The sequence below is a fragment of the Betta splendens genome, chromosome 9, assembly GCF_900634795.4.
Source record: "Betta splendens chromosome 9, fBetSpl5.4, whole genome shotgun sequence".
In the NCBI taxonomy this organism is placed as follows: Eukaryota; Metazoa; Chordata; class Actinopteri; order Anabantiformes; family Osphronemidae; genus Betta; species Betta splendens.
This window is the reverse complement of record NC_040889.2, coordinates 2,682,717-2,710,201: the sequence shown is the minus strand read 5'-3', so window position 1 is coordinate 2,710,201 and position 27,485 is coordinate 2,682,717. Positions and strand designations below refer to the sequence as shown.

The 27,485-nt window shown below is 44.1% G+C and overlaps 1 protein-coding gene across 14 annotated transcripts in view; it reads right to left on the bottom strand.

Moving 5' to 3' along the window:
• nav3 (neuron navigator 3) overlaps positions 1 to 27,485 on the bottom strand; it is a 128,743-nt gene that overhangs the window by 8,822 nt on the left and 92,436 nt on the right. For 6 of the 14 annotated variants that reach the window (XM_055511339.1, XM_029160316.3, XM_055511337.1 and 3 more), the window contains 20 exons: positions 20,595 to 20,718; positions 19,619 to 19,931; positions 18,815 to 19,541; positions 17,254 to 17,679; positions 16,564 to 16,605; positions 14,990 to 15,147; positions 14,703 to 14,900; positions 14,236 to 14,288; positions 13,582 to 13,605; positions 12,435 to 12,458; positions 12,152 to 12,229; positions 7,876 to 7,959; positions 6,727 to 6,838; positions 6,314 to 6,438; positions 4,918 to 4,941; positions 4,347 to 4,513; positions 3,282 to 3,435; positions 1,924 to 2,110; positions 185 to 282; positions 12 to 104 (listed from right to left, as the gene is read on the bottom strand). In XM_055511339.1, the coding sequence (XP_055367314.1) occupies positions 12 to 104; positions 185 to 282; positions 1,924 to 2,110; positions 3,282 to 3,435; positions 4,347 to 4,513; positions 4,918 to 4,941; positions 6,314 to 6,438; positions 6,727 to 6,838; positions 7,876 to 7,959; positions 12,152 to 12,229; positions 12,435 to 12,458; positions 13,582 to 13,605; positions 14,236 to 14,288; positions 14,703 to 14,900; positions 14,990 to 15,147; positions 16,564 to 16,605; positions 17,254 to 17,679; positions 18,815 to 19,541; positions 19,619 to 19,931; positions 20,595 to 20,718 (3,211 nt within the window). The remainder of the gene's footprint in view (positions 1 to 11; positions 105 to 184; positions 283 to 1,923; positions 2,111 to 3,281; positions 3,436 to 4,346; positions 4,514 to 4,917; positions 4,942 to 6,313; positions 6,439 to 6,726; positions 6,839 to 7,875; positions 7,960 to 12,151; positions 12,230 to 12,434; positions 12,459 to 13,581; positions 13,606 to 14,235; positions 14,289 to 14,702; positions 14,901 to 14,989; positions 15,148 to 16,563; positions 16,606 to 17,253; positions 17,680 to 18,814; positions 19,542 to 19,618; positions 19,932 to 20,594; positions 20,719 to 27,485) is intronic. The other 8 variants (XM_029160317.3, XM_029160318.3, XM_029160319.3 and 5 more) reach the window with 8 other exon arrangements.

The following is a 27,485-nucleotide window of genomic DNA, read 5'->3' as shown; positions in this document are numbered from 1 at the left end:
TTCAAGTTTACCTTGAAAAGCCGTCGGATTACTCCATCCAGGACGTCCCACTTGGTTTTCCCACTCACACCTATAGATCCAATCAAGTACTGGCACTGGGTCGCCTGTCAAAATAACCAGATCACAGATAAATCACATTGCAGTGGCTTCAGTCGGAGGAAATGATACATCTCTATTCACTAACCTTGGTGTTTTTCATCCCGCTGCTGATAGTCACCACGATTCGCACACTACGGCCCTCTTTGCGCAGATTGCCCTCAAAGCTGTCATCAAGCAGAATATCTAAAAAAAAAGCCAAAACTTCCAGTTAAAAAAAAAGTCACAGCTATCAGCTATGGATCAGAGCTCTCGTTTGCTCATCCGCTTTCAAATAAACGCCCTCTCTCCGCCTGCCGGGAAATTACGTCATGGAATGGACAAACAGACACCAAGTAATGCTATAATTACTTTTACGTTTAATCAATCATCTGACATGCTGGGTTTGCGAGAGCGAGTAATAACAAGAAATGAAATCGAGCATATTGAGCAATGGAAAAGTTAAAATGGAAAATCTTTTTTATAAGAAGTTCATTTGAGGCATTTGTTAATGAGCTAAAAGTTTAGTCTGCAAGGGAAGATGCAGGTGCAGTAATCACCAAGCAGCCGAGACGGGGAAACAAATATGTTTCAAATCTACATAAAACAGAATGAAGACCATGTTTACTACAATGTTGAAGTGCTCAACAAATGGCAGGTGCCGCTGTAAGCTAAGAGAAGCAGTCATGCACATAACTCAGCTCTTCAGCCCTTTGATGACAAAGACTTTGAGAAGCAGTTATCAAGCAAAGGCCCTAGACAAATGAAAGTAACCTGGATAATGCTAGAATCATAAAGGGGTGTTAGGATCAATTCCAAATCCTGAACATGACCAAAGAGCAGATAACACATAAAAGGGACTAATGTAGTTGTAGAGGTACATGACGACAGATGAAGACGATGACAGAGAGTGTGAAATCATTATGCTCAGCCTCAGGGCTGCAATGTGTTGCTTAGGGCACTAAAATGTCCTGAAATGGCCACGGTCACTTCTGACCGTTAACTCCCACCGTACTGTGGGACTCTCTCCCTCTCTTATCCAGCCTGTGTGCTGCAGGTGGACGTTGTTTCATATGCAGCTGGCCTCCTTAAGCTCAGGACTTGGTGCTAGTGTGGTAACAACCTGCTGGCCTGCTCGCAGCTCATCCCGCCGTCAATTAAAGGGGACAGACTCCTCAGAGGAAGACGCCTTCTGTCTTAGTTACAGTGAGACAGACCGAACTCTGCTGCTCAGATGGAGGGCCTGTATGTGTGTGTTTCTCCCGCTGTGCTTCAAGTCCTCGTGGTAGAGCAGCTGCTGCCCAGCATTTACATACACACAGTGTTGGAGAAATACTGCATTTAATCATTGAAACATTGTTGGAATTTATTTTGCTGATCTGCTCAAGCCTTGTTAGCTGTGCTATAGCCTTGAAGTTTTCTCCCTTCTGCTCTGCAAGAAATAGGGAGTACCAGTGTGTAGCATCCTTATCTGATGAGCCCAATGCTTGCTTTGTGCAGAGAATATTTCCTACGTACTGTGTGACTATGCACCTCCCAGAATGCAATACATATTATGAGCTGAATCCCTGTCTTCTCTTCAGTGAGAGGAAGTTGCCTTTGCTGTAAACTGCTCACTCCTTGCAAGTAAAATCCTGAAGAAGGTCTCAACTGATTGTGTCTGTTTTATTTAAGATTTACGAAGGGAACTAACAATTTCCCTAACACACAGAACTAACTCCCACAAGTGGTACTACTATTAGTTTGTCAAGACCCAAAGTTGATTTCACTCACTTCAACTGCCCTCACGCTCACTGTGAACTGTGAACATTAATATGTGTGGACACCCAAGACTCACACTGAACTGACCTGACATGATGGTGTCTGTGATGTTGAGGTTATTAAGCGACAGCCCCAGGGACTGGCGCGAGGAGGACGAGGAGGTGCTGGAGGTCTCAGAGGGCGGACGGGCTGTTTTGACGGGCGTGGCTGTCGGCGTGGCATTGCCGCTGGACTTGAGGCGATCGTTCTCCGCTTTGAGTGTCTCGATCTCGTTCTGGTGATTAGAGAAAAAGGACAAGCTCGAGTAGATACACGGGTGGAAAAAGTCTTTTTTCTTCTTTTAACTCCCCTTTTTTCCTAAATCAGTATTATTAAAATCATGAGTCTGAGAAACCTATTAATCTCTCTTTGTACAGAAGGTTAAGTCTCAGATAAGCAAACTAACATGATCCACAGATCTGAGGAGAGAATATCGGCTTCTACAGATGAATAAATCCACAAAGATTCACTCAACTCAGACATTTATGGTGATGTTCTTTAATTCACATTTTTTATTGCAGATGATCAATAATGAAATTAAACTATTTTTCTGTTTTGGACACAGCATGGTGACTCAGTGCATCTGTTTCTGTGTTTGATATTGGGTACTGTCACAGGTAAAGCTTGAAGGAATGACATTTAGTTAATATGTTATTTGCCTTAGAGACAGTTGAAAAGGAAATTTGTTATATCTGTAAATGTCTGTCATCCAGGTGATGTTTATCCCAAAGGTGCTGCTCAGTAGCAACCAGACTTGCTTTTAGTGTTTGTAATATTTGGTGTGGGCTCGGTTGCTCTCTGTGAAACAGTCAGAAACAATAAATAACCTTGATCGATAAAGCATTGCTGACTTACAGACGACAAAGCTGCTACGGCCAGTCAGTCAGAACTGATACATCTAAAGCAGGTCCAGCACCTTTGGAATCTTATATTTATTTGACTTGTAATAGCAGCCAATAGCTGCTTTGCTTAGTTTAGCACAAAGACTGGAAAAAGGGGGAAACATTCATCCTTGGTTTAACAAAATCCATTTGTGTTTATAACAGGTTGCAAGGTAACTGCGCAGGGGGAGAGGCAGAGAGAGAGAGAGAGAGAGAGAGAGAGAGAGAGAGAGAGGATGACATCAGGTCATCAGCTAGAGCCTTGGCCCTCCTGGTGCCCCGCTCCTAACTGGTAGCTGCCATGCTACAGCACCTCAGGGGAGGTAACGTGGACAGACAGTGTGACGTGTGATGCACTGTTAAGACAGTATGGTACAACAACTCTGTGATATTCCTTCATCTGAGACTCAGGAGACAAAATCTCCCGTGAATAGATCTCATAAATTTACTTCATGACTACGTTAAATACCATACGGTAATTAGATTTATTTGTGTCTGCTCCATAACCACCTGACCTGTGCTCACCTGCATGCGGTTCATGGCTTCTCTGATCTGGTCCAGGTGGTGGGCAGAGCTGAGCGCCTCCAAGCGGATGTCCGTCAACTTGAGCTCTTTCTCCCTCAGCTCATTCTTCAGCTGTAGGATGATTTCGGCCTCAGCCTCGGTGCACTCGCACAGCCTGAAATTGAGGTCACAAAGAGGGAGCGGGGAGGAGGTGGGGGAGTGGGGGGTCACAATAAGAGGCTATACCAACAAATACAGGTGCATTCTGGAGAGAAAAAGTACATTCTACAGGAAATAAGACAGGTCAGAGGGCAGCCGGGGTCAGCTGCTTAGGCAGGTACATGGAGGTGGGGGGCAGTGAGAGTCTGGGCCATTAATCTTTCTGCCAGCCAGTCCTTTAGATGAGAAGCTGTTAACATCTCAACAATAGAATAGATTCAGTTCTTTCTGTCATCAGCACCGAAAGCCACAATCACAACAGACACACTCACGTGGTTTCATCCCCCACATGCTTAGGACTTATCACCGGCTACTGTATATCTGCAGAGCGGCACAGTTGCATACACTTGCAGGCTCCTCACTGGTTGGGGAACCACCTCTTTGATACCACTGAGCTTATACGCAGCAGCATGAGTATCCTTGGTAATTGGACCTCCTCTTTGTTCGACCGACATCTGCGCGTGTGTGAGGCTCCGGTTCAGTTTATATGCCAGAGAAATCACCTCTAACATGCAGAGTCAGAGATTCTTTTTACATTAGATGCAGCTCCAAAGTCACACCAACACACTCCACTGCACATACACTGGCTGGGAGCATGCCACACAGCGCCTGTTACCGAGATCTGTGCTTGTAGACCACGTGACCGTTTTGCTTTTTCGTTGGCGTCCAAATGGGGGAGGATTTGCTATCACAAACACACTTGCTATGACATGTGGAAAGATGTTCAACAAAGGGGGTGAACAGAAAGCAGGGAGAAGGCGAGAGGAGTATCATCAGGTACAATTTAACCGTTATATAGTGTGTTGGTTGAAAGTCTTTTATTATGTAGAAGTGTCAAATTTACGTTTTTGGTGACTATGAACTCACTCTGTGGTGGAGGGTGACGAGCGCAGGGTGGCGATGCTGCCTTGACGATTGTCGTGCTGCAGTTTGGGCGAGGAAGGCAGCGAGTCGCTCATCTCCTCTATCTCGTCATGGGCCGACTGGGATTTGGTTTTCTTCTTGCTGAACGCCTGCTTGAAGGAGCTGCGCAACTGCACAACACAAACACACACGGGGGGAAATACTTATAATGGGTGTTATTGTGAGTTCATCCTTGGCCGACATCAGATCCCATAGACAAGTAAGTCACCCCTGTGCACTCTTCACTGTCTGGTTTAAGTAAAGAGGGAGACAAAGAGCAAGGCCCGTAAGTAGAGATGGAAATGAAAGTGGAAGGAAGTAGGGCAATGAGGCTTTTATTAATGACCCCTAGATATTGGGGACAAACAGGCAATTAAAATGAACACGACAGGAGGAAAAAACAAGGAAAGAAGTGGGGAAAGAGGAGGGTTGTCGTATCCATGCCGATGTTTCCAGAAGCAGAGAAGCAAATTATGCTCTGGAGATATTGAGGAGAACCACTGCACACATACAGAAGACACCGGAAACTACTGACCTGTGCCGGGATGGAATCCGCCACCTGAAGACGCAGAGCATACCCAATATTAAGTCACACCAACACCAACATGCATTTCTGCTCACGTCACCCAGCTACAACAAACTCTCTAGTGATTAAAGAGAGCACAAGAGGAAAGTCATCACTGTCGCAGGACTGATTGCAGCCACGACGACAGCTGCCATCATCACCTTCGGAGCATCAAATTCATCTGTTTATTTGTCAGCAATCACACAGAGTCACAATCCTGATTATTCATTTGACACTCTGGGAAGGAAAAGATGTTAAAAAACCAACAACAGATGACTGACTACTTTTCCAAAACACGACAATTCTCAGTTCTCATGTCAGTCGAATCAGAGTGACAAGGACATGATATTGATAATCAAACAGGAACAGAAAATAAATGAAATTTTTTACAACACAGCAGGCTGCAACCTGTGGGAGGATGACTGTCTCCAGCTGATGGATAGATAGGGCCTGTTTGCCACCTCCCTCATGGAGCTCAGACATCTACAGGCATGCAACCCAGAAACTATGTCCACCTTAGAGACATTCTCTTCTGCAGGTCTGATACACTGCCCTTAGTTCAACTCTGTCGTCATCTGCTCCCATGAGTGAACCAAAGCAGTAGTGATGCAAATGAATAAATAATTGCTGCTTAAATAGAGGAGTGATTTGTATTCATGAGCCCGAGTTTAATGTTTTCTGTGAAGGGGGGTTGAACTTTTGGGCTTTTGCAAGGGCAAGCGGTTTTGCATTGCAGTGCAGACTGAAAACTGGCTCAGCTACTTGGCTGGGACAGCCCTTCCTATATGTCATCTGTCTGACTCGTGGGGCTGCAGCAAACAGCAGCCTCTCAACCAGCAATCCTGAGCTGCTACTGCAGAGCAAAGTAGATGCTTGTTTTGCTATTTCTGACTTGATGTCAGTGTTGGCTGACCTTTGGGCGACCGTCATCTGTGGTTTAAGACGGATTTCAGTGGCTGTGACACTGATGACACGATAATTCGCTGTCCCTGGACAGGAAATGCCAAGTACCTCTCCGGCAATAATTGCAGGGTGGTTAACGCCCCTGCTTGACCCTCTGTTAAGCTCTCACCACTAGATGGTACCCCAGGCACTCAGCTGACACCATTTCACAGCAATAGCCTAGCAACAAAATGTTTCGAAGGTAGACATAGATTAAGGATTTATCCAAACACTCTTGAATATCTTATCAAGACCCATGATGAATGGATCTTTTCACATTATGTTGCACTAATTCCTATACTCTCTGATACTATACTCCTATACTCTCCAACTCTAACTTTAATTGCTATATACTATGTATCAGATGGAATGTACTGCACATACGGTATATATCAACATTCTTTTCGTGTAGTTGTCCACCTACCCAGCTCTTCTTCTTCTTCTTTTTGTCTTCAGTGTCCTTTCCTAAACTGCCCATGCTGGAGTGACTGGCCGCGCTGTTTATGCTGGACATACTTTCTGACGAGTGCTGGCGTCTAATGCGCAGGTCTGGGAGTGACAACAAACAATTTTTTTACTTTCATCTGTGAAGTTGAATTGTACCTCAGCTGTCACAATTACAGGTCTGCCATTTCCTATGACTAAGCAAAAGGCTTTGCCAAACTGGTCCATACGGTATGGGCACTTTAAAGATGAAGGGTACTTTCCCCCACTGGGGCCAGTCATGCTGAAAATACCTCCCCTCTAATGGAATGGCCAGGGTTTCAAAGCCTCCCCGAAATATCAGATGATTTCAGAGTTCTTTGGTCCAATGCCTCCTGCTGGTTCCTTAGTTACCTTTGTGGAGGTGGTCGGGGCCATTGAGAGCCACCTGGATCGCCGTCTGGGCATCGGTGTTCTGTGTCTTCAGTGTCTCTATCGTCTCCCTTAGCTCAGCCAACTCAGACTCCTGCAGAGAGAGAAGAGTCAGAGAGATACAGGAGGTGATATTTTTAGTGGAGTGCTTTCGAATTCTATAAATGCAATTCTGTGGTACCAGATAAAACAGATGGACCACCACTAGAACCAACGGCCAGATTATATTATTTTCAAAATGCTAATGATAAATGTGGTTCCATCAACACATTGCCTTTGTAAGTTTTTAGTGGACGTGAATAAGAGACAAATATTTTTAAGAAGACATGAGCAGGAGAATGGATTTGCCCCAAAACCAGCTCCACCTGCTTTACATGAAAAGAAATCCTCTCTGTTGAACCATCAGATAGAGCAAGCCTCCCATTCAGCGTTTCCTAAAATGCCACTGAGGGCTGCAGATAGGGTTTCCGCTTTAATTAAAAGTTGGGACGGCCTTGGTTAACAAAGACATCCCACTAGATCTGAGCCTGCTTTAATTTATAGAGGATTAAAAAGCCACCAAGGCCTTTTGTGTGTGTGTTTGTAGGGGGGTATCTCTGAACATATTGCTGCTGCTGCTGTGTGATCAGTGTTTCAGCACTATTCAAGCTCCTCTCTGAAAGAAATTATAAAAAAAAACTTGTAAGAAGCTGGAGACAAATCGAGCTGAGTGTCGATACATCGTGGAGAAGTTTTTTCAAATGGGAGCTGCTTTGAAATTGAGTTTTTGCAGCATAGGTTCACGGAATATTCTGAACTTTGCCTGTTTGAAAGGGAACACCGTTACCTGTGGAGCAGAGAGGTTTGCACAAACAAACGACTTTGGTAGAGGGTAAATTAAAGTTACAAAAAAATTAGGCAACCTCAACTATAAAAAATTGTCTGTGAACATAAAAAGCTCACACAAGTCAGAAGCTGAACTTTGAAGATAAAAAAAAAAATTACCCACTAATCCGCAACCGCCAACTGCCGCATTGTTACTTCCTACTGCGCCGTTTCAATGTCACATGCCTGACTGTTACTAATCATTTCTGCTCCCCTGTAATCCTTTCACTGAGTAGTTTATATGTGCTGCATTTTCACATTCAGGACCTTTTGTTCAGCTGTCATGGTGAGACTCTGCAAGCGACATGTCATGTTACTCAGGCTCTTCTCGAAGGCTGCCACCAGGTGAGCCTGCAAAAAAAAGAATGAATGATATGTCATTTGGTCACATGGACATCAGCACAAATTTTTATATTATAGGAGAACATTTTAAGCTCCCAGACCAGGTCAGAGCTGCAACATGAGCCGTGCCATGAGGTGCATAAGCCAGACACATACAAGGCTTGACACTGGAGCTGTAGCGAAAGAGTTTCCCGTTTGAAACTAGAAAAAATGTTGACTTTTACGTTTTATCAGCTGCAAATTTCAAGGGTGAGCTCACGTGAAGCACGCTGGGAAAGCTCCAATTGAAGTTTGTTAGTTTGAGTGTTCCACATGACTTCACTAATGCCTGTTATTGATATGCACACTCCAATAGGTAGAAAAAAAAATCAGCATGGAGAGAAATTGGCTATTGCTCAAGCACGCACGGATCTGTAGTGGACTCCTCTCTCCGACTTCATCTGTCACCTACAGACACAGTGGCAATACACCGAAGGAACGGCAAATGTTTAGTCACATCAGGCCAACTGCTCCACTGAACCTGTCGTGTGTGTGTTTGAGCATGTGCTATTTGTATGCATGTTTGCGTACGAATGTCTGCTGGAGCCTTATGTTCATCGTTGTGTCCCTGTGTGGCTCTGAAGCCGCGTGTGTGCGTGTGCATGTGTGTGGGCACTGCAAGCTCATCCCTGCGTTCTGACTTAGAGACCCTGAGACACCTGTCAGGCCTGGTGTGTCACAGAGAGGTGGGCAGCAAGCCCAGATGGAGTAGACAATCTCACAGACGCACACTTATAACACTTTTAAGGCCTTACGTAGGATAAATTTACTTTCCTGACAAAACAAGACAATTCCCTATATATGTATGTATAAGCCTAGAAATAAACACACACACACACACACACACACACACACACACACACACACACACACACACACACACACACACACACACACACACACACACACACACACACACACACACACACGCGCGAGCGGCCTGTGCTGCCTCTCCCACCCTCTGTCCCAAGCTGAATCAGCGAAGACCTTGACCTTTAGTAAATGCCAACTGCTCCATCACGCCTCTCCAGATCTACGTCTCTTTCCAGCTCCACGCGTGAGTTCTAGCTCATCAGTCCCCACCTGTCCACACTGAAGGTGGTGTTGATCAGATTCTACTGCGCCCCATAGTTGGACCATCTGTCCAGCTTCTTGGGGGACATTTTATACATGTGTGAGGCACAGGTAAGAACCAAATTTGGTGTGCAGAGAACAATACTAATGTTTTTTTTGTTTTTTGTTATTTTGAAAACAGGAACACAAAGCAGATGCCCTCGTGATTAGCTAATCTGAAAGCCTGCATATTGTGTATGTAGGTCTCTGGCGCAAACACAGAAAATGAAGTGAAAACAGGCACTAGAGGCACATCAACATTCCAGACTTGAATTTAAGTCATTGCCATGGATAAATGATACGCTTCTCTGTATAAATTTCTTAAATTGTTGATGCTTGAAGCTCTTTTTGAGCCAGTAAGATAATAAGCATTGAGTAAAAGTCATGACCAAATGGAAGTGCCCCTTTATTAACACACCATAGAATGAAATAAATGAAGACAGGAACAGTTTTGTGGGCTGTAAAAGCATCTGTCCCCACTCTATTACTGTGCAAGGGGGAAATAAGAAGGCAATTAAATCACGTCTCCCATGGGTAGAGAGTGAGTTGCATGTGAGTTTGACATTTCCATGGAGTCGAGTTCCTCACCGGGGAGGAGAAGATGAGCTTACAGCCTACCCCTAACCCACCGCACTGTCAGGTCGATACAGTGTGATGCAGTGCCAGAACCAGTACGACCACGGAGAATGTGTTTTCTTTCTTGTGTAATCCCAAGCTTTTGAAAGAGCACATATGAAGGTCATTTATGCTTTAGCATATGATTAAAGTCATTAGACCGGTAGCATTTTTCAGCATTTTAAATCATTTTGTCCATTCCCAACTGCAGCATTTCTCACTGATAAAATGAAGCACAGTAGTGAGAATGTTGAGAATACCCAGTAAACCGGAGCTGTGTTCTGGTGTCACTGCATGAAATAAGTCTTCCTCTGGTATTTGTCAACTTTTCCTGCTGTTTAGCCCTTACTTGCAGCTCTATACAACTTTGCGTTCGAGGCATTGGACCAAAGCGAGACCCCTGTCTGCCTCCACGCTTCATCAAGCACTTGGCATGGGGGGTGGTGGGGCCGAGCTGAGCTGACCCAGGCAGACGCTGGAGCCTGTCAATCTACTGTATCTGCATCCCAGCTCAAAAAACAGGCTTCGTTGGAGGGGTTGGAGGTCTCTGGATCTCACTCTGTTTCACCCACGCATGACGCATGCGAGTCTAGATGCACTTATCCTCATCCATCTATCTGAATCTCTGTGCTTGGCTGAATTCAGGAAAGGCTCCTGTTCTTGTTGAGGAGACAAAAACAAGTATCCACGCTGTGTGAGGCGACATCACACACATAACATCAAACAAGCTAACCCAGCAGGCACACAACCGACCTTCAACGTTAAAATAAGCTTAAAATAATGTCAGTTGTTGATGTGTTGATGTAATGTTGAAACAACGTTAACGCTAATTGTTGTAGGAAGGTTAACAAAATACTAAAAAATCAACGTTGACATATGGTTAAAATAGTGTCAGTTGTTTTCGTGACATTGATAAATCGCTGAAACAATGTTTAATGCTAACGGTTGTAAAAAGGTTGACAAAATGCTTATAAATCAATGTTGAGATATGGTGGAAATAATGTCAGTTAATGTTAATGGAAAGTTGAAACAACGTTTAATGCTAATGGTTGCAAAGAGCAAAAAAAAAAACCTAACTTGAAATTAAAAAAATATTAATGTTAAAATGACTAACATAAATTATTAGCCAGACCTTATTTACTTTAGATGTAAATCATTTTTAAAATTATTATTTATTTAATTATGTTATTTTTTAATTTTTATTTTATTTTATTTTTTTAAGTTTTGGTCATCATGCATTCCATTTGTACTGTAGCTGTTTTATTGAGTTTTATTATCTCCTCATAGATTGTATATGGTTCTCATAATATATGCACTATCTAGACTATAATCTTGATAACGTAATTCCAACGGTGATGATAAAGTGTGTGCTGCAGCAGAGACACCCAGCAACTGTTTGGAAAGAGCACGGTGACGTAGCAGCTTTTTTTAAAAGGTAAGTTATATTGATTTAAAAAAATTAATAGACTGTTAGTCCATCCTTATGTTTGAACTTAATGGAATTTTCTTACATTGGTTAAAATTTTCTGAAAATTACTGTATCTAAATCTGTGTTTTGATTTTTGTCCACTTTGTCTTTCAGCAGCCAGGTGGCGACGGTCAGTGTTAGCCCTGTTTGTTCATTTGTGGTGTCATGTGCTTTCCATGTTTGGTTCTAATTTGCAATGGCTGTAACTTGTTTCACATGTGGGATTAGTTTGGTAAGTTAGTTTGAGTTAGCCCCGGACTCCCAGCAGCTCCTCTCATCTCTCTCCTCTGTACTCCTTAGCTCCCTGATCTGAGCTTCATAGACCGTATTTCACCTCTGTACTCCAGCAATACATATTGTCTGTTATGCAACCAGTCTCTGGGTCTGAGTCTGCTCACTCACAGTTTGGTACACAGCCATGTTTTAACAGGTTGTGCTGCAATTTCAACGTTTTCATCTTTCAAAATTCACAGTTAGTTCAACATAAATGCAAGGTTGATAAAAAAAAAAAAAAACATAAATGAACATGAATGCAAGGTTGATAAAAAAAAACATAAATCAACAAAAACGTAACGTTGATAAAAAAACATAAATCAGAGCAACCGTAATGTTGATAATTGACCATAAATCTACGTAAATGTAACATTGATGAATTACCATAAATCAGCGTAAATGCAACATTGAAATAACGTTGCCCCATCAACATTGATTCACTTTTTAAAATCTAAATATAATCCAATGGTTATTAAACCATAATTATAATGTTGCCTCAACGTTGTCTCAACGTTGAAATGCCTGCTGGGAAATCTCGAAAGTATGCAGAGCATCTTTGTCTTTTGAAGACAAAAGGAATTTGTGGGTGTGCTAAAGAATTATCTAGCTTGCAGAGCTTCAGCTGCCTGCGAACGCTCACTGCACAAAAAAGCCGGCTGTTCCGATGAGGTCTGACGAAGTAAATAAACTTACGTTGGCAGCCAGTTGCGACGTGAGTGTCGCCACCTTCTCCTGAGAGGCGTCCAGCTCGCGACGCAGCTTCCGGATTTGCTGCTCGGGCAGAAAAAAGAAGAAACAGGCACACACACAGTTAAAAACCCTGGACAACAGACGAGATTGTAATGCAGAGAGACGCTGAACTTGCTACTCCTTGTTGATAACTTTGATGTCAGAACTGTGTAACTGCACATGGTAATGCTGAGTAAAAATTAAAAAGACACTGGGTGAGGTGTGAACATATAGTGTGGGGGATTACCGTAGAATTTTGCACAGTTTGACCCTTGATTGAAAAGAGAAGAGTGAAAATTAACACTATGTTGCATTTCTCCATCAAACATGGTGTCATGATGTGGCTGGAGAGACAGGGGGGTTATCACACAGCACTGCTCTTCTAGTGGTTAGACTTGGTGAGCAGCAAAGCAAGGAGCTACGGGTAAGAATCTCCTAACCGACGTCAAACAGTATTTGCAAATACCCCACACTGCTTCTTATAAGCGTCTTCGTCTCCCCAACGCTGCTGTGCGTTGCTACACACAATACTCTGCCTATCGATTCTCAGATTAGTCATCATGAAATTTCAAGAAATAAGAGACATTCGAAAATCACAAAAATAAAAAAAATAAAAAATCTCTTTAAGTAAAGTTGACATAATAACATAACAATGATACTTATAAGGTTTGGGATTTTCCTTAAATTTTTTAGAAATTTTCCTGGGGGAGAGCAGCTACTGGCAATTATTGTCAGCATAGGTTAGAGATCCTTCCCAAAATAAATTCCACCTATTTGGCAGGTAAAACAACAGCATATTTGCCATTACTGTTTGACTGATACAACATTCTGAAGCACTAATAAACAAGGACAGAGAGAGAGTAAAAGTCCAAGAATTCAGAAGACAAACATAATGACAAACAACGATAAATCAGTGATACAAGAGCCAATGGACAGATCATGCATTACATATGTCTGGTTATGTTCTTTTGTGTGAACAGTTGGGATGTGGGGTTAATTATGATTAAAATGAAATGAATACGAGAAGCAATGCAACATAGAGTCAAATTGTTTGCTCATAGAACTTGATGCAATTCTTTTCACCATCTATCTGGCTGCATGTCAGCATTTTGTCAACAGAAGCCGATAAAAGACTTAAAATTGAGCTTGACAAATATCACTGTTTGTGCTTTGATTGGCACTGACACACATCTCAACAACAACAACAGGCCGCAGTGCAACAGCAGGACGCACAGACACAAACAGCCAGGGGTCAGCTAAAGGGAAGGGGACGGATCGGATCGGGCGAAGCAAATAATAAAAAAAAAAGGCGAGGTGTTCAAGGAGGACGGCGCTAACACACAAGCATGCACGCAAACTCAACAGAAGTGCTTGGCGGTGCCGTTCGTCCTTACCTCGGAGTGTGCTTTCTCCTCCGTCTGCGAGAGAGTCACATTATGTAAAGTACAGATTATCGGCCATGTCGTGTGTTTGGAACAAGCAATGTTCAATAATGAGTTGAGAGTACAAAAAAGGACCAGACGTTGCTTATACTGCTAAAAACTAATCTGCCACCTCGCTGAACATGAGGAGGGTTGGAGGATAATCCATCAAAGTAGACTACAGTAGAATCAGACTGCAATATTTCAGAAGAGGGCATGAGAGATTTAATGCTACTCTGCATCTCTATCAAGGGCTCCTGTGAGCCACTTGTATTAGATTAGCAATGTAAGTTCAACTGTTCATAAATACTGTTGACTGAGCTGTGCCGACTTTTTTGAAGCATTTAGGTTTTTACTAACTGACAATGTGACTTCATCAAAACAGAAAGCAAACATTAGCATATTTTCATTAAGGGAAAGACTTAAATTACATAAAGCAACATGCTGCAACATATTTCTAGTATAAAAGTGTATTTACTCCTCTATGAGCTGCACCACCTCATCCTCATCGTACTTAAATACATCGTACAAAATAATTTATTTAGTTTCAGATCACAGTACGTCACTGGGCTGTATGGCTGACCATAAAGTGCATTAAATGCAGAAACTGAAGCTCAGGCTACTTACTGCAGAGTACAGCGAGGATGTACTTGAGACCAGAGACAAAGAAGATCCGTGAACTGCAAGCAGAGGCATTAATGAGCGAGAAACAAGGCGTAGTTGGATCTGACCTTAAGGGAGCTAATGTGACGTTGACAGCTTGTTAATGGCTCAGACTACAATATAATAAAAGCACAATGGAGCAATGCTATTGCTGCATCGACACGTATGTCCTGGCACTAAGAGCAACATCACAATTTCAGCAATCAGCAATGACTGTCTTGTCGAACATGAATATAAATGTAGTCTGGACTCATTAAATAGTCCATTGAAAAGCTGACCTCTGCATTGATGCACTCACAGCTTCTTAAATCACCCACCAAAGCAACCCCGAGCACTCATTAAATCTGGCATTAATCAGGCACATGTGAGTCCCAACGCCTTCTTTCTTGGGAACCTGGGCACATTTAGTATAGCAAGAGAGTGTGCCTAACCTTCGTCTGTGCTGTCCCTGAAGGAACCGGAGCGGCTAATGGCCCGGGGTCGGTCTTCCAGGGAGGTGGCGCTGCCGCCCAGTGGGTGACCCTCTCCGTACAGGTCAAAGGAATCCTGGGCGGGTATGCTGTTGGAGCGGCTCATGCTGCTGTTGCTGCTCGGCGGGAGGTTATACTGGCTGATGTTGGTGGGGCTCACTGCGCGGAGGAAAACAAAACCGCTTCATATTTAATTTGGCTGTTTATTCCAGATATGCTACAATATAAAGTCATTACTATAGACGTACACAGGTTAGAGTAGTGGTATTTCCCAGCAGTTGTGCAAGAAGTGCCTGGAGGGGAAAGCGGGGACTGGTTGCCTGTGTCCTGAAGCCCCCCTGTCGAATGGGACCTCAACCACTCTTTTCCGTCTTCATGTGATGTCTGACGGGATGACGGAGGGTACCTGAATCGCACAGAGACAAGAGTGAAATGGCAAAGACTGTTGCAGAGAGCAACTGCCGTCACATAAGGTAGAAATAAAAGTTCAAATAGCAGCACAAGTTATAGCACCTGGTGAAGATTTGAGTGAATATTAGCAAAAAAACTACCCCGAAAAACATGCAGTGACACCACACAGATGTTTACACGCCACACATAGCAGTCATGTATTGTATACAAATGCAGCTTTGGCTGGAAGCTTGCTGCTCATCTTTTCTCTCCCCCAGCTCCAGAAGTGGCTCAGCGGCAGAAGGCCCTCTTATCGCAGGCGTGACAATCGGCCATATTTAATCCTCCGAGGATGATAATTGAGTTTGCGCTCATCCCTTTTTACTGCTGTCTCCCTTCCCACAACCCCATTACTACGCTTGTCACATCTGACCCCGCTCCTCGGTCCTCCCGTGCCTCTGTTCTGTTTCTTTTCCAGCCAGGATTGGGCGTCTAAAGCGGCGTTGAATAGCGTGACACAGCAAATTCATCCCCTGACGAGAGATGTAATGAAATAGCCTGATCTGTCCAAGGATCAGCATTTGACTGAGTATTACAAAACACCCATGCGAAGGACCAATATGCAATTATTAGTGGTAGCGCTCCTTTTAGAACTTTGGTGATTACAGAAAAAAATGTGCCATAGGGTCTGAGCTGTGTAAAAAAATGTGCCCGGCGTGTCCAGAACACTCCCAGCCCACGTAACGTATAGTATAAGATCAGATACTCTTCAGCTCCTAGAAGACATCAAATGCAGTCAATGAAAGAATGAAAGAACAGCTTGAAAACAGCGTGTTCCACTCGGCCTCTCTGCAGCAGACTTTTATAATTGGCTGGAGAAGCTGTTCCCAGCAAAGGTTGTGCCACAATGATGAATGGGCTATGGTATTTCTGTACCTCCTCTTTTAGCCCCATCTACATCCCAAATATCCATTCAACCCACCCCTGTTTGCTACCTGAGCAAACAGTATCAGGAGGACTCAGGCCACGTGGGAAAACTGAGGAAGAACTGCCGAGTCATGCCAGCTGCATTTGCCGCATTTGTACAGTGAAAGTGCACGGGATGAGAAAAGCATGAGGATCACCTGAGAGAACAGACGGACAAATCACGCTGCTCGATACTGTCTATAAAATCTCATCCGTTGTTATTGCTTTGTTAATGCTGACTTAATCAATTTGACTTAGTATTCAAGCATGTATGGGTTATTGTTGCCGCTAAGGTTTAACACTATTATAGTTTATTATTAAGTCCATTAATTTAAATGGGGATGGGCTAAATGACAGAAACATTATAGATGTCAAACGATGCCACACACATGTTCACAACATGAACAAAAACCTGACAAAGCGGACGATTATTTCGCAAAGAAGTACGTCTGTAGATGTGTCGTACCTCAGTCCCTTTTTGGGAAGCGTGTTTCTGTCAAGAGGCATGCTGTTAAAACACAGAGGATGAGTGGATTAGATGAAGGCTGTAAAACGACTTTATGAGACAGTGCATGACAACATATATACAGTACTGTACGTTTGTCACGTTTACAAACTTCAATTCTGACACACACACACACACACACACACACACACACACACACACACACACACACACACACACACACACACACACACACACACAGAATAAACAGATGTACTCTTAGGCAAGAACAGAAAACAAATATAAAACACTATATCAATTCGATTGTTTCATTTTTGAGACATGTACCTAAAATGAAGCTGCGCTCCTTTTTTCGAGTTCTGCGAGGTGTTGCATGCACATTGTGTGGACAAAACAATGAATAATAAACAATAGTAATAAACACTAATGGGAATGAAAGTCCGAAAAAAATCATTGTGGTCGCCTTTTATCATTGCTGTAATTTAAGAAATATGTTTTAATTATGTGTCTTGACTCTTCAGGTAGAATATATAATATAACTAAAACTATAATTTAATGTATTAGGACACAAATTGCTTTACTCTAGTGGTTATTTTGCTGACCCTACATTGGTAAGATAATAACTTTTGTCTCTTTTCTCAAATGAAACAATAAATACGATTCAACCCAATCGTATTTTCTGTTACTCACCCTTCAGACAGGGTGGACTTGACACTGCCGGTTCGCGTAACCTTAGGCCCGTGGTGGCCCAGCGGCAGATCAATGGACTCAGAGCTGGTGTGCAGACTGGTCATGCTTTGGCAGCTCAGTGTGTCTTTGCTGCCAGCTGATGAGCTGCAGGCGGGCCAGGGCCGGGAGTTGGAGGGCAAGGAGAGGCAAGAGGCCGGGCTGGAGGCCGGGGAGTCGGCGCACAAGTCCGGGGTTTTGCCGTAGAGCGGACTGCTGCCGCCGCTCATGCCGCCGGCGCTACCCAGGCTCCCTGTGCCAGAGGAGGGTGAGTCCAGACTGGCCTGCCTTGCCAGCGTGCCATGGGGGCTGCCCAGAATTGAGGGGCACTTGCCAGAGTCGGGCGTGCCCGGGGAGCTGGCCTTGCTGCTGGCTTTGGTGCCAAACAATCTGGGGGGGGGGGTTAGAGATGTTCAAATGACAAGCGATGAGCAACTTGCAAGATCAATGCTGGAAAGGACCTGACTTTTTGAGTTTGAAAAAATAGATTGCATTGAAGTCACAGATTTTATTACATATTGTGTATGATATAATTCTACATCAGCCACAAAAAGTAAAGAGGTTGTTGGTAAAAGAGTTTTGTCACTATAGAATCACCAAATTTAAAGTGAGGATGAATTATCATATTTGTCCCGAGGAAGAAGCTTTACTTTAAATCTGACATGAACTTTTAGTAATTTACGTCAACACGTGCTTTAACAGTTTCACCTGTTTCAACTAACTGAAACAGATACTAGACCCTCCCTTGGCATTAAAAAAAATCTTGAAGACATGCAAATGAAATGGGCGACAGATTGAAATGGGACCGATGTTTGGACACGGCTGCTGATGAACGAATGCCTCGAATAAGATCCTGTCTGTTTTAATAAAAACTGTTAAACAGAATTTGTCTGATCGGCAGTTGCTTATTACATAAACCACAGTAGCGTCTGTGTATTGTAGCTGCAGTCCCCTTGGCTGAGCAGTCTGGTATACTCCTATCAATTTTCTTTTATGAAGGTGCTGAAAAAGAAGATTATGTTTTATAGCAAAAGCAAACGTGGGTAGAATTGATAGATGCGCGACAGAGGCCTCTTTCAGGCTGTGGTAAAATTTTACCACTACAGATGCCATCTTCAATAAATTGCTGTATTGGTCATGGGAGTCGCGAGAATAGTCGGCATTGGGAGAAAACACAGTTGAGCAACATCAATCTTGGCTCCCTGGGCACGAATGAAAGCCTTGTTTATCTTTTTGGCAAACGTACAGAGGGACAGACAGACAGACAGACAGACAGACAGACAGACAGACAGACAGACAGACAGACAGACAGACAGACAGACAGACAGACAGACAGACAGACAGGCAGGCAGGCAGGCAGGCAGGCTGAAGACGTGGCCTAAATGCTGGCTTTACTGTATATAACTCCACTTAGTGCCTTTATTGAGGGGCTGAAATGTTGTGAAATGCTTGATTCACGTGTGAACATACATAGTGAGGGACAAAAGACGAAATGAGAACAGTGGCCGTGTTCGGTGTATCTGACCTGCGTAGTGTAGGCGAGGCGATGTCGGGGTACTTGGAGCCTGGTTGCCTGAGGCCTGACTGGCCGGCTGAAGTGGAGGTGGGGCTAGACTTCGGGGAGGTAGACAGTCCTGCTGTGGTGTCCTGGTCCGAGCCCGCCACTTTCTCCTTGTCTGCCTGATGTACGGTTATTGGGCTGGAGCGGTCCGAACCCACCTTTCCCTCTCGGCGTTTGGTGCCCGCTTGCGTGGCAGCCCCACACGCTGACTTCCCGCTGACGTTCGAGTCAATGCTGCTGGAGCTGGAGCGGTGCCCGCTGCGCCCCGCTGCCGCCCCGCTGGAGGATTTGGCCGGTCTGGGCAGCGAGCGATACTGCAGCGGCACTTTGGAAGCTCCGCAGCCGAGCAGAACGCCGTCGTCTTGGGGCTGCGAGCCGTCCAGGCTCGTCTTCCGCACGCCACTGATGCCAGTGCCTTTATTGAGGGCTGCTGAGGATTTGGGCACTTTGCCGAGGGTGGCGGAGCCGCTCGAGAGCGTCGCACCACTAGAGGTGATGAGGGTGCCGGTGGGACCAGGGATCTTTTTGTATCCAAATGAGCCTGTGGTGGGGGGGCGGGCAATCCCAGAGGGGGGTTTCTTGCCTTCATCTCCACTACTCTTCCCAGCATCTGAGGGTGAGCGCTGGATGCCAGCTGAACTCTTAGAAGGTGTTTTGCCTTTCTCTGAGGCCTTAGCATCATCGGTTTTACCTAGTAGCATAAATATGTATTAGCACTCTTTAATGATACTTTACTATGTTATGTTACTATTCTGATCAAACACCTACCTGGTGTTTTGAGGGCAGCAGATGATGAACCCTTGGTCCTGGGCGGTGTAATGCCCACCTGGGCTGTCATGCCCCTCCTCCATGAGCCTGTCTGGGACATCTGGGCCAGAGCAGCGGCCTTCTGACCAGAATCCTCATACTGGCCCTGAGCTTGAGACGAAGAGGATGACGATGATGGCTTCCATCGAGAAGATCCGCTACTGTGGTCCATGCTTGCGTCCAGCTCCTCCTCTACCTTCTTTAGGTCCTCAGCTCCGGCCCAGCTGCTGCTCACCTCTTGCTCTGCATGCTTGGATCTGCTTCCTCTCTGGGACTGGATAAATTGATAGATGTCGAAAAGGGCAAATTAGTGGATGTTTCAGTGTAAATAATAGAAGAAAATATCCTTAAATTGACCAGAAATTGTGGTACTACTTTTTAATAGGTAAGATTACTCACAGTCACCTCGCGCCCTTGTCTAATAGCAGCACGGTGTGTGTCTATGTGTGAAGTCATAGCTATCTTTGGAATCACCGGTGCCCAGCACTCCACTTTTGGGACACATAGAGCACTAGCAAGCCCACACCCATAACACACACAGCCGTGATAACTAGCCCACCTTGACAGATGGCTGGTCTCCTTAGTAACAGTAAAGTCTCTTAAGATCTCAGTCTGTTCATAAGGGGCCAAAGAAACTTGGCAGAATACAGCAGAAAGCCTCTGTGGATAGCTGAGATGAGCAGTGGCCTTTAATGCACTCATAATTCCCTCGGCTGTGATTGTGGAGCTCACACACAGGCTGGCCTTGGTTTTATGCAAAATTAACATTCATGTAGCTTAACATGTAAATGATTAAATCAGTTGAGTTAATATGTCAAGTAATTTGAGGCAAGGGAGTCTCAAATCCTAGCTTTATTAGGCCAGATTTAACTAATTAACTAACTATGACATATGAGGTGCTGAAGCAGTGCTCAGAGGTCTGAGCCTGTCTCCTTACCTGGACCCCCTTGCTTTTCCGTGAGGAGCTGACAGTGGAGTAAGCAGGCGTGTTTAGATCATCAGTACTGATGTTGTCCAATGTGTCGCTCAGGCCGCTGCTTACGGAGCTGCTGTCGTCCCAACTACAGTAGGAGAGGCAAAGGATTGATAAATGTAAATGTATGTAATTCATTCAATGCAAACACCTGTCCTCCAGCTTTGGAGCCCACAAAGACACAGTATTCGAGTTTGCACACTCTCCAATCTGCAAGTGAACTTTCTGGTCTCAGACATAATAAATCACATTCTCTCTTAAACACATACACGCACATATGCGTACAGCAGACACAGATATTATTGGTTTCCATGCCAACGCATCACATCTCGTGTTGTGCTGTTTGCCTTTATAGACGTGTGTCTACACAGGACACCCGCTGTTAATCTGCATATCAAATAGAACCAACCCTTCAGAATGAGATTGATCAATGAGAACAAAATTAGCGTTCAAAAATGAGTGAACAAAAACTTAGGTAGGCAGAAATTCACAACAGATGTTTAATTACTTCCATCTGACTAATCCCAAACACAACCTGCAATTTCTTAAAGCCCTTTTTTAAAATAAAAATGTAAATAGCTTCGACAAGACATGATACACTACCTACAGTGTAAATCACCAGGGTTTAGGATGAAAACTGAAGACAGCCTGGAAATGAACGAAATAATGACTCATTTTTAAAAGGCTGACAACAAGGAAAACGAGGGAAATGTGGGCGAGCTGCAGACCCGAGAAGGCGTACAGGAGTTGCCTGGGGGGATGAAGTTGATAACTCCACGGGATTCTGTGCTCGAAACAATCATTCAGCATTTTTTGATAAATACTGGTCCAAAACACTTAAGGACATTTTAATGAATAGACAGCTTCTATAAAGACGACACCTAGTAATGGGTCATAATTAATGCAGTGCAGTGCCCGACACCTTGTGGCCCAGTTGTCCACTGTTGCAGAGCAAAATCGATTTTCCCCTAATGTCACATTCTGAATGAGCAGCATTTGTCAAATTGGACACTGACTCATATATGCATCCATCTCTGATGTCTTCTAGAATAGAAAATATATAGCTGAGAACAATATGCTAAACATTAAATAAAACATTTAGTCTGACATGATTCTTTTGTGCAGCGAAAACAGATAACAGCCCCTTGTCTTTTGCTAAACATCCCAACCCATTTGATTTTCCTGTCTCGTAGACTGACATTAAACACACCGAGGGTCTCGTCTCACAAAGAATAAAAGACACCCTTGCTGTTGACGGAGCTTTGAGCTGTATCTCCAGCCTCGCCATGGGTCTCTAATAAAAGCACTGGATTCTGTTTACTGTGCTGAACGGATTTCTCTAGCACAGAAAGCCTTTGGAAATAGCCGGCTTTAAAACATGCCCAGCTTTTATCCCTTTAATCGCTTCCTGTGATAGGCATTTAACTCTCTGTCTGACATCTTAGTACTTGGTTTTGAATCGGAGGAGCACCCTCTGTCAGCAGCCTGATGCTTCTGACTTGACTATGAATGTTCTTTGGGTTTTGAGTTGCGACAGTGACAGAAGTTAAAGGGTCACCTTGACAAACTAACTTAGAGTCAGCCTACTGCTCGACTTTACTTGCGTCACGAGCAACGAAGGGAAACCAAAAGTGAGGCAGTGACAGCCAAACCTGACAAGCCAGCAACTGAAACCTCAGGTGCCTTCTAACAGTACACACTGAAATCTCTGTCTTTGTTTTTATTTGAAATAAAAATATTGGTTCCTGCAAGCATAAACCGCTCATGGAGAAACACGCTTTAAAGATTAGGATTTGGAGAGAGTAAAGGCACAGATGGCTATTTGTGAGCGCTGATCGCTCCTTCTGCCTACCGGCACCCCTATACTTTTATTCACGCTTCTTTTAAGGCAGAAGTAAGCCCACTTTTTCCACATCACTGTTAACGATAATTATTAAGCCTGAGACAAATTGAAGATGATAAACGCAAGTGCGGCACACTTATGTGGTTAAATGCCTGGTCAGTCAAGAGGTCCGATCTCGTAACGCGTCCAGAGAAGGCAGATGGCTGATGATGACTTCTAATCTTTATCTAAAGATGTGAGGTTTCCCCTGTTTGCAGCATTTCACCCTTTTCTTCCTGGGGTGCTCCCTATGATACAGAATTAAATCTCTTCACTGGAGCATTAGTTGGAACTGCGGGTAATGATTAAAAAAAGGAGATTCTTGCTTAATTAACATAATCAGTGGATATTTGAGTCATAATCACAAAGGATAAAGATGCCCTTTAGCTTTTCCATTTACTTCAGTGAATATGCTATGAATATTTTGGAAGCAAACTTAATCTAATTACCAAATTGACCTACGAAAACACAGTAACAAATAAAATTAACTTGCTGAATGAGACTGCAAACAACGAAGAAGCCACCTAGAAGAAGCTTCCACAGCTTCTAGCACCTGCCTGGGATTCTCAGTGTCATGATGAATCACATGAATAAATTGGCTCCTCCAGAGGTTCTGCCCAACCTCCTCCCTTCAAACCCCTGCACATTTGCTTTCACGTCACTACTTCTCCTACATGAGGGTGGGGGGCATCCTTTAAAACAGCACATGCAAACTCAGTAACCCCACAAGCAAGGGGGTGGATGAGTCCAACTTTTGTGTCATAACTTCTTAAATTAACAATGAGCGACAAAGTACAGCACAGAAAGCTTGGCTGTATGCCACGGTGCAGGATGTAGGGCTTTTCTTCAGGTTTCTTGAGCAAAGCAGGGAAATGGGAAAGTCAAAGTCTCCCCTTCAAAATGAAACTGTAATGGATCTGTCATTTGGGCAAACACAATTGTGTAGCCTTAGGCCATAATATCCTACATATGGAATGTGTGGAACAGTACAATGCTATAAATAGGTTTGAGCTGTTTTAAAATCCCTTGTTTTAAAAATTAAAAAAATAGAGCAAAAAAGAAATAAACATCTATCTGCAAAACATCTTGCATTTCCTTTGCATATATTATAATAAAACCTTGATTTTCCCCTGTGGTGTTGCAGGACATACCTGCTCGCCTGCTGCTGTGGCTCTATTCAACCATTGCATTATCCCATGCAATATTAAACGCACAGGGTCTTGTTCTTCCCATGGACACGACAGGAATTGAGAATCAAGATCGAACCAAAACAGTGACCAATGAACACCAGTGGCTATTTTATGCCGTGAAGATGAATTAGAAATTGAGGAAGCGATTAAAAATATTTACGGGGGGAATTTTGTGTGTGCTACAATGGGGCAAAGCTTACTCGTAGGATACTTTATCTTACGTAACCCACGGCACTGCACATATACAGCCCAACCAGTTTGGGCTTACTTGTATGACATCTGTCTTACTTACTTATATAAGAACGTCTAGAAATTACATTGACATGCAAGATAAATCCCCATTATTTGATCTGGTAAGCAAAAGAAGTTTTTGCTATTGCTTGATTGACAGTAAAGGGTATGTGTGTGTGGGCTGTATGACAATATAGACATTGCCTCTAAAATAAAACATGTGATATAAATTGTGAGACCAAAACTCGTGTAGCCAGCAGTACTGTCTATGAGTGTGTATTAATACACACAGGAAGATTAAGTGCTTTGAGAATAACGTAGCAAAGACCTGAAGATCTGTCGCATGAAGACATTTTTTAAATGCAAAGACGGACGCGCACGTCAAGGACGAGGCTCTGCAACATAAAAAGGAAGGCACTCACCCTTGTTTGTCTGTGCTATAATCCCAGTTAACGCCACTGAGCTCCTGCAATTACGCTTTACATCTGTGCAATTCACCTCGAACTTCCTGTCCCACACACACATCGGATGGAGGCTCCAAACAGAAGATTAGGATGTAGACTCAACTCAACTCCCCTCCAAAGAGGGATGGATGCTGTGTGTTTGGCTTTGGTTGGGTTTCCTACCACGCCTGCTGCCGCGGGAGGCAAAGCCACACCTCGAAGGGGGAAGGAGTACAGAGAGGAAATGGGAACGAGAGAGAGAGGAGGAAAGGACTGCCTCACTTCCTCCACTTTCACCCTGTGCTGTCGCTTGCCGGTGGGGGTGGAGGGGGGGGGGGGGTTGGCTCTTCAACTCCCCTCCCCTTCTTGCCAAGTTTGGGCCTCGGTCCTCGGAGTGATCAGACTTGTCGTCAGCAGCGGGTTACCATGGGTTAATTAGCAGAGGATGACAATGCCGAATCGAGTTGAATCACGAAGGAAGTGCTTGACTGAATGGAATCATCTTCCTCTGACTGGAAGTAATCTCATGCATAATGCGCAGATGTCTCGGGAAACTACGTCTGTATAGCTTTCTGTATACATCAAAAACAAAAGGATGATCTAGGGCAAGGATGTAGAGATTCGTCATTTGTCCACATAATTGTGAGGCACAGTCAAGTGAATGTTTACAAAAAAAAACCTAATTAAATGTGTCCCTGATTGTGGAATGCACTTTATCTCAGAACAACTCAATTAAAGGGAAGGAACAGTGCGACCTTGGGGTGACGGGCTGCAAACGCATCTGTTGCCAAGCAGTGACAGGCCGGTGAAGACATCCCGGCTTCCTGCTGCAATGCAGTCAGGACTGAACGCTAATACGTCCCAGCAGAGAGGTTTGTTGGAGTCACAGCTGGCAAACAAAGCAAAGGCCACTTACAGTACGCGCCCATAGCTCGATAGCCAGCACAATGCCAGATCCGGGCCTCGAATGAAAGACACTTACTAAACCAACAACAGAGAGTCTGACTTGTTGGGAAACACACAATTATTGCATCAATCTTTGGACTGCCGTGATTATCCCATAAACCGTTAACAAGATTACATTTACCTAATCCACAACAGAAACAGGCGCCATGGCAGGAAAATGAATCAGCAATGATAAGAGCTTGGTCGATTCTTATCTTAACAAACTCATTAGGCCTGTCAGATGATGAATAGAGTCAGGGGAAAGAGGTCATGGGAGTGTTTTAGGGATTAAGCAGTGCACGAGATTTCATTTTTTGTCAATTGGTTCCATATTAAAAAGTTATATTGTCATTATCCAACTTTCACTGCATGATCTTTCAATTATTAAAGTTTTTTATTTCTGCCATTTACAGTCAAATGTCTTTTGCGTGGAAATTATTACACCAGCTTCAAGTGGAGAAGGTGCTAAACACAATCTATTCCTATTGTTCCTGTTCTGCAAAAGCTTTCCCATCCGCCCTCTATCGAACGAACAGTTGATTGATGCGCTGTTTTTTCAGTGAAAAGCAAACACCTGCATGAACGGGGACGCGCATTCGCCCCAGCACACACACGAGAGCAAGTCGCAGCTGGGTCTTCAAATCTGCGGGAGAACTTATTCCAATTACCAGCAAACCACAGTGTGCTAACTTTAGTTTAAACGTATCTGTGTGTGTGTGTCTGACAAAGATAGATAGAGTGAAAAAGACAAACACGTGTCAGAGAGAAAGACTTTTGAAATCTAGGAAGGAGAGATGTTGAGAGCTGAAGTTTTCAGGTGCGATGTGAGCAAGAGTGTTTCCATCTAAAGAGGTGCCCTTGGCAGAGATGAGCTACATTTTTATATAATGACTAGCTTCGTCACTGATGGCAAAAAACTCTTCTCCAAATCTGCTCGCTGCTTATGGCAGCACTGACGAGCTGTGCGATTCTGCGGAGTGACAGCCGAGACCCTGCTGCTCGGCAAAGCACGCATGCTGCATAGACCAGGAGAAGTGCGGACAATCCAACCACAATCACACAGTTCAGATGCGCTGACATGTTTTCCGGTCCTTCCCAGCTTTAAACAAACAAAAAAAAAAACTGCAGAGTCAGCTGCCAGAGTCTGACTGGAGCGTACAGTAAGTGAGCAAGAGTGATAGAGAGACATTCGGCCTCATGCACATGAGACACCGGGTGCTAAAAGCGAGGCCCTGTTACTTATTCATGTCTCTGCTAAGAACAGGGAAGCTTGTCGGTGTCAAAACACTCTCCTTGGGCATCTTTTCCTGACAGTAGAGCCACAAGCACGCGCTCATTTATACTGCATGGCAGGGAGGTATTTTTAGACAGTGGCTTTTAGCCGAGGCATTGTTTTGAAATAGACAGATCAGAAGAGGGATCCAAGCTGGTTTTGTTCAGTCGCTTTGGGGGTAGATGATCGCTTACAGGAAATTCTATTTCAACATTCAACCTGCGCACAGGTGGATTCCCATCAAAGTAAAGCCACTAAAATTGACATCTAACCTTTTCCTTCAATTTCCAAGCAAACAGCCACCACCGCTTGTACAGCACAGCATTTCCTACTTGGTAAACAAAGATCAAGGACCGGGTGTGAGCAGTATGTAACACCGCCCAGTTCCTACTGTAGCACTCTCATGGAAGGTTTACTGCAGCAAAAACAAGGGCTCCATGCGGGTCCAGCCCCAGATGGTTGCATTCACCTGCTGGCCCCAAGTCTTAATCTGATGAGTCATTTAGACGAATGTCCTCTGGGGCTCTGTGGGTTTGGGATAAAGCTGGTCCTGGGTGGCAGCCAGGGGAGTGGCTGTGGACGGAAAAAAAGCATGGAGCATAATGAGCCTTGAGAGAGCTCAACGAACGTACGGGGGCCACCTCCGCCTCCCAGGGACCCTCTCTGCTGCTGCCAGGGTGCTGGGAGAATTGGGGATCGAGGGACGTGCACTAGTTCAACTGTGTGTTTACAGTCGATAGCAATAGAGCACATGCATGTTGCTGTGTACTGTAAGCGTATCATCCTATTTACTGCTGCATAATTGTATTGTAACCTAAAAAATCTGCCTACAGCTTTGCTTGTATTTGTTCTTCGAGTGTTTGTCCATTTGGAGAGGTGAAGAGTTCTTTA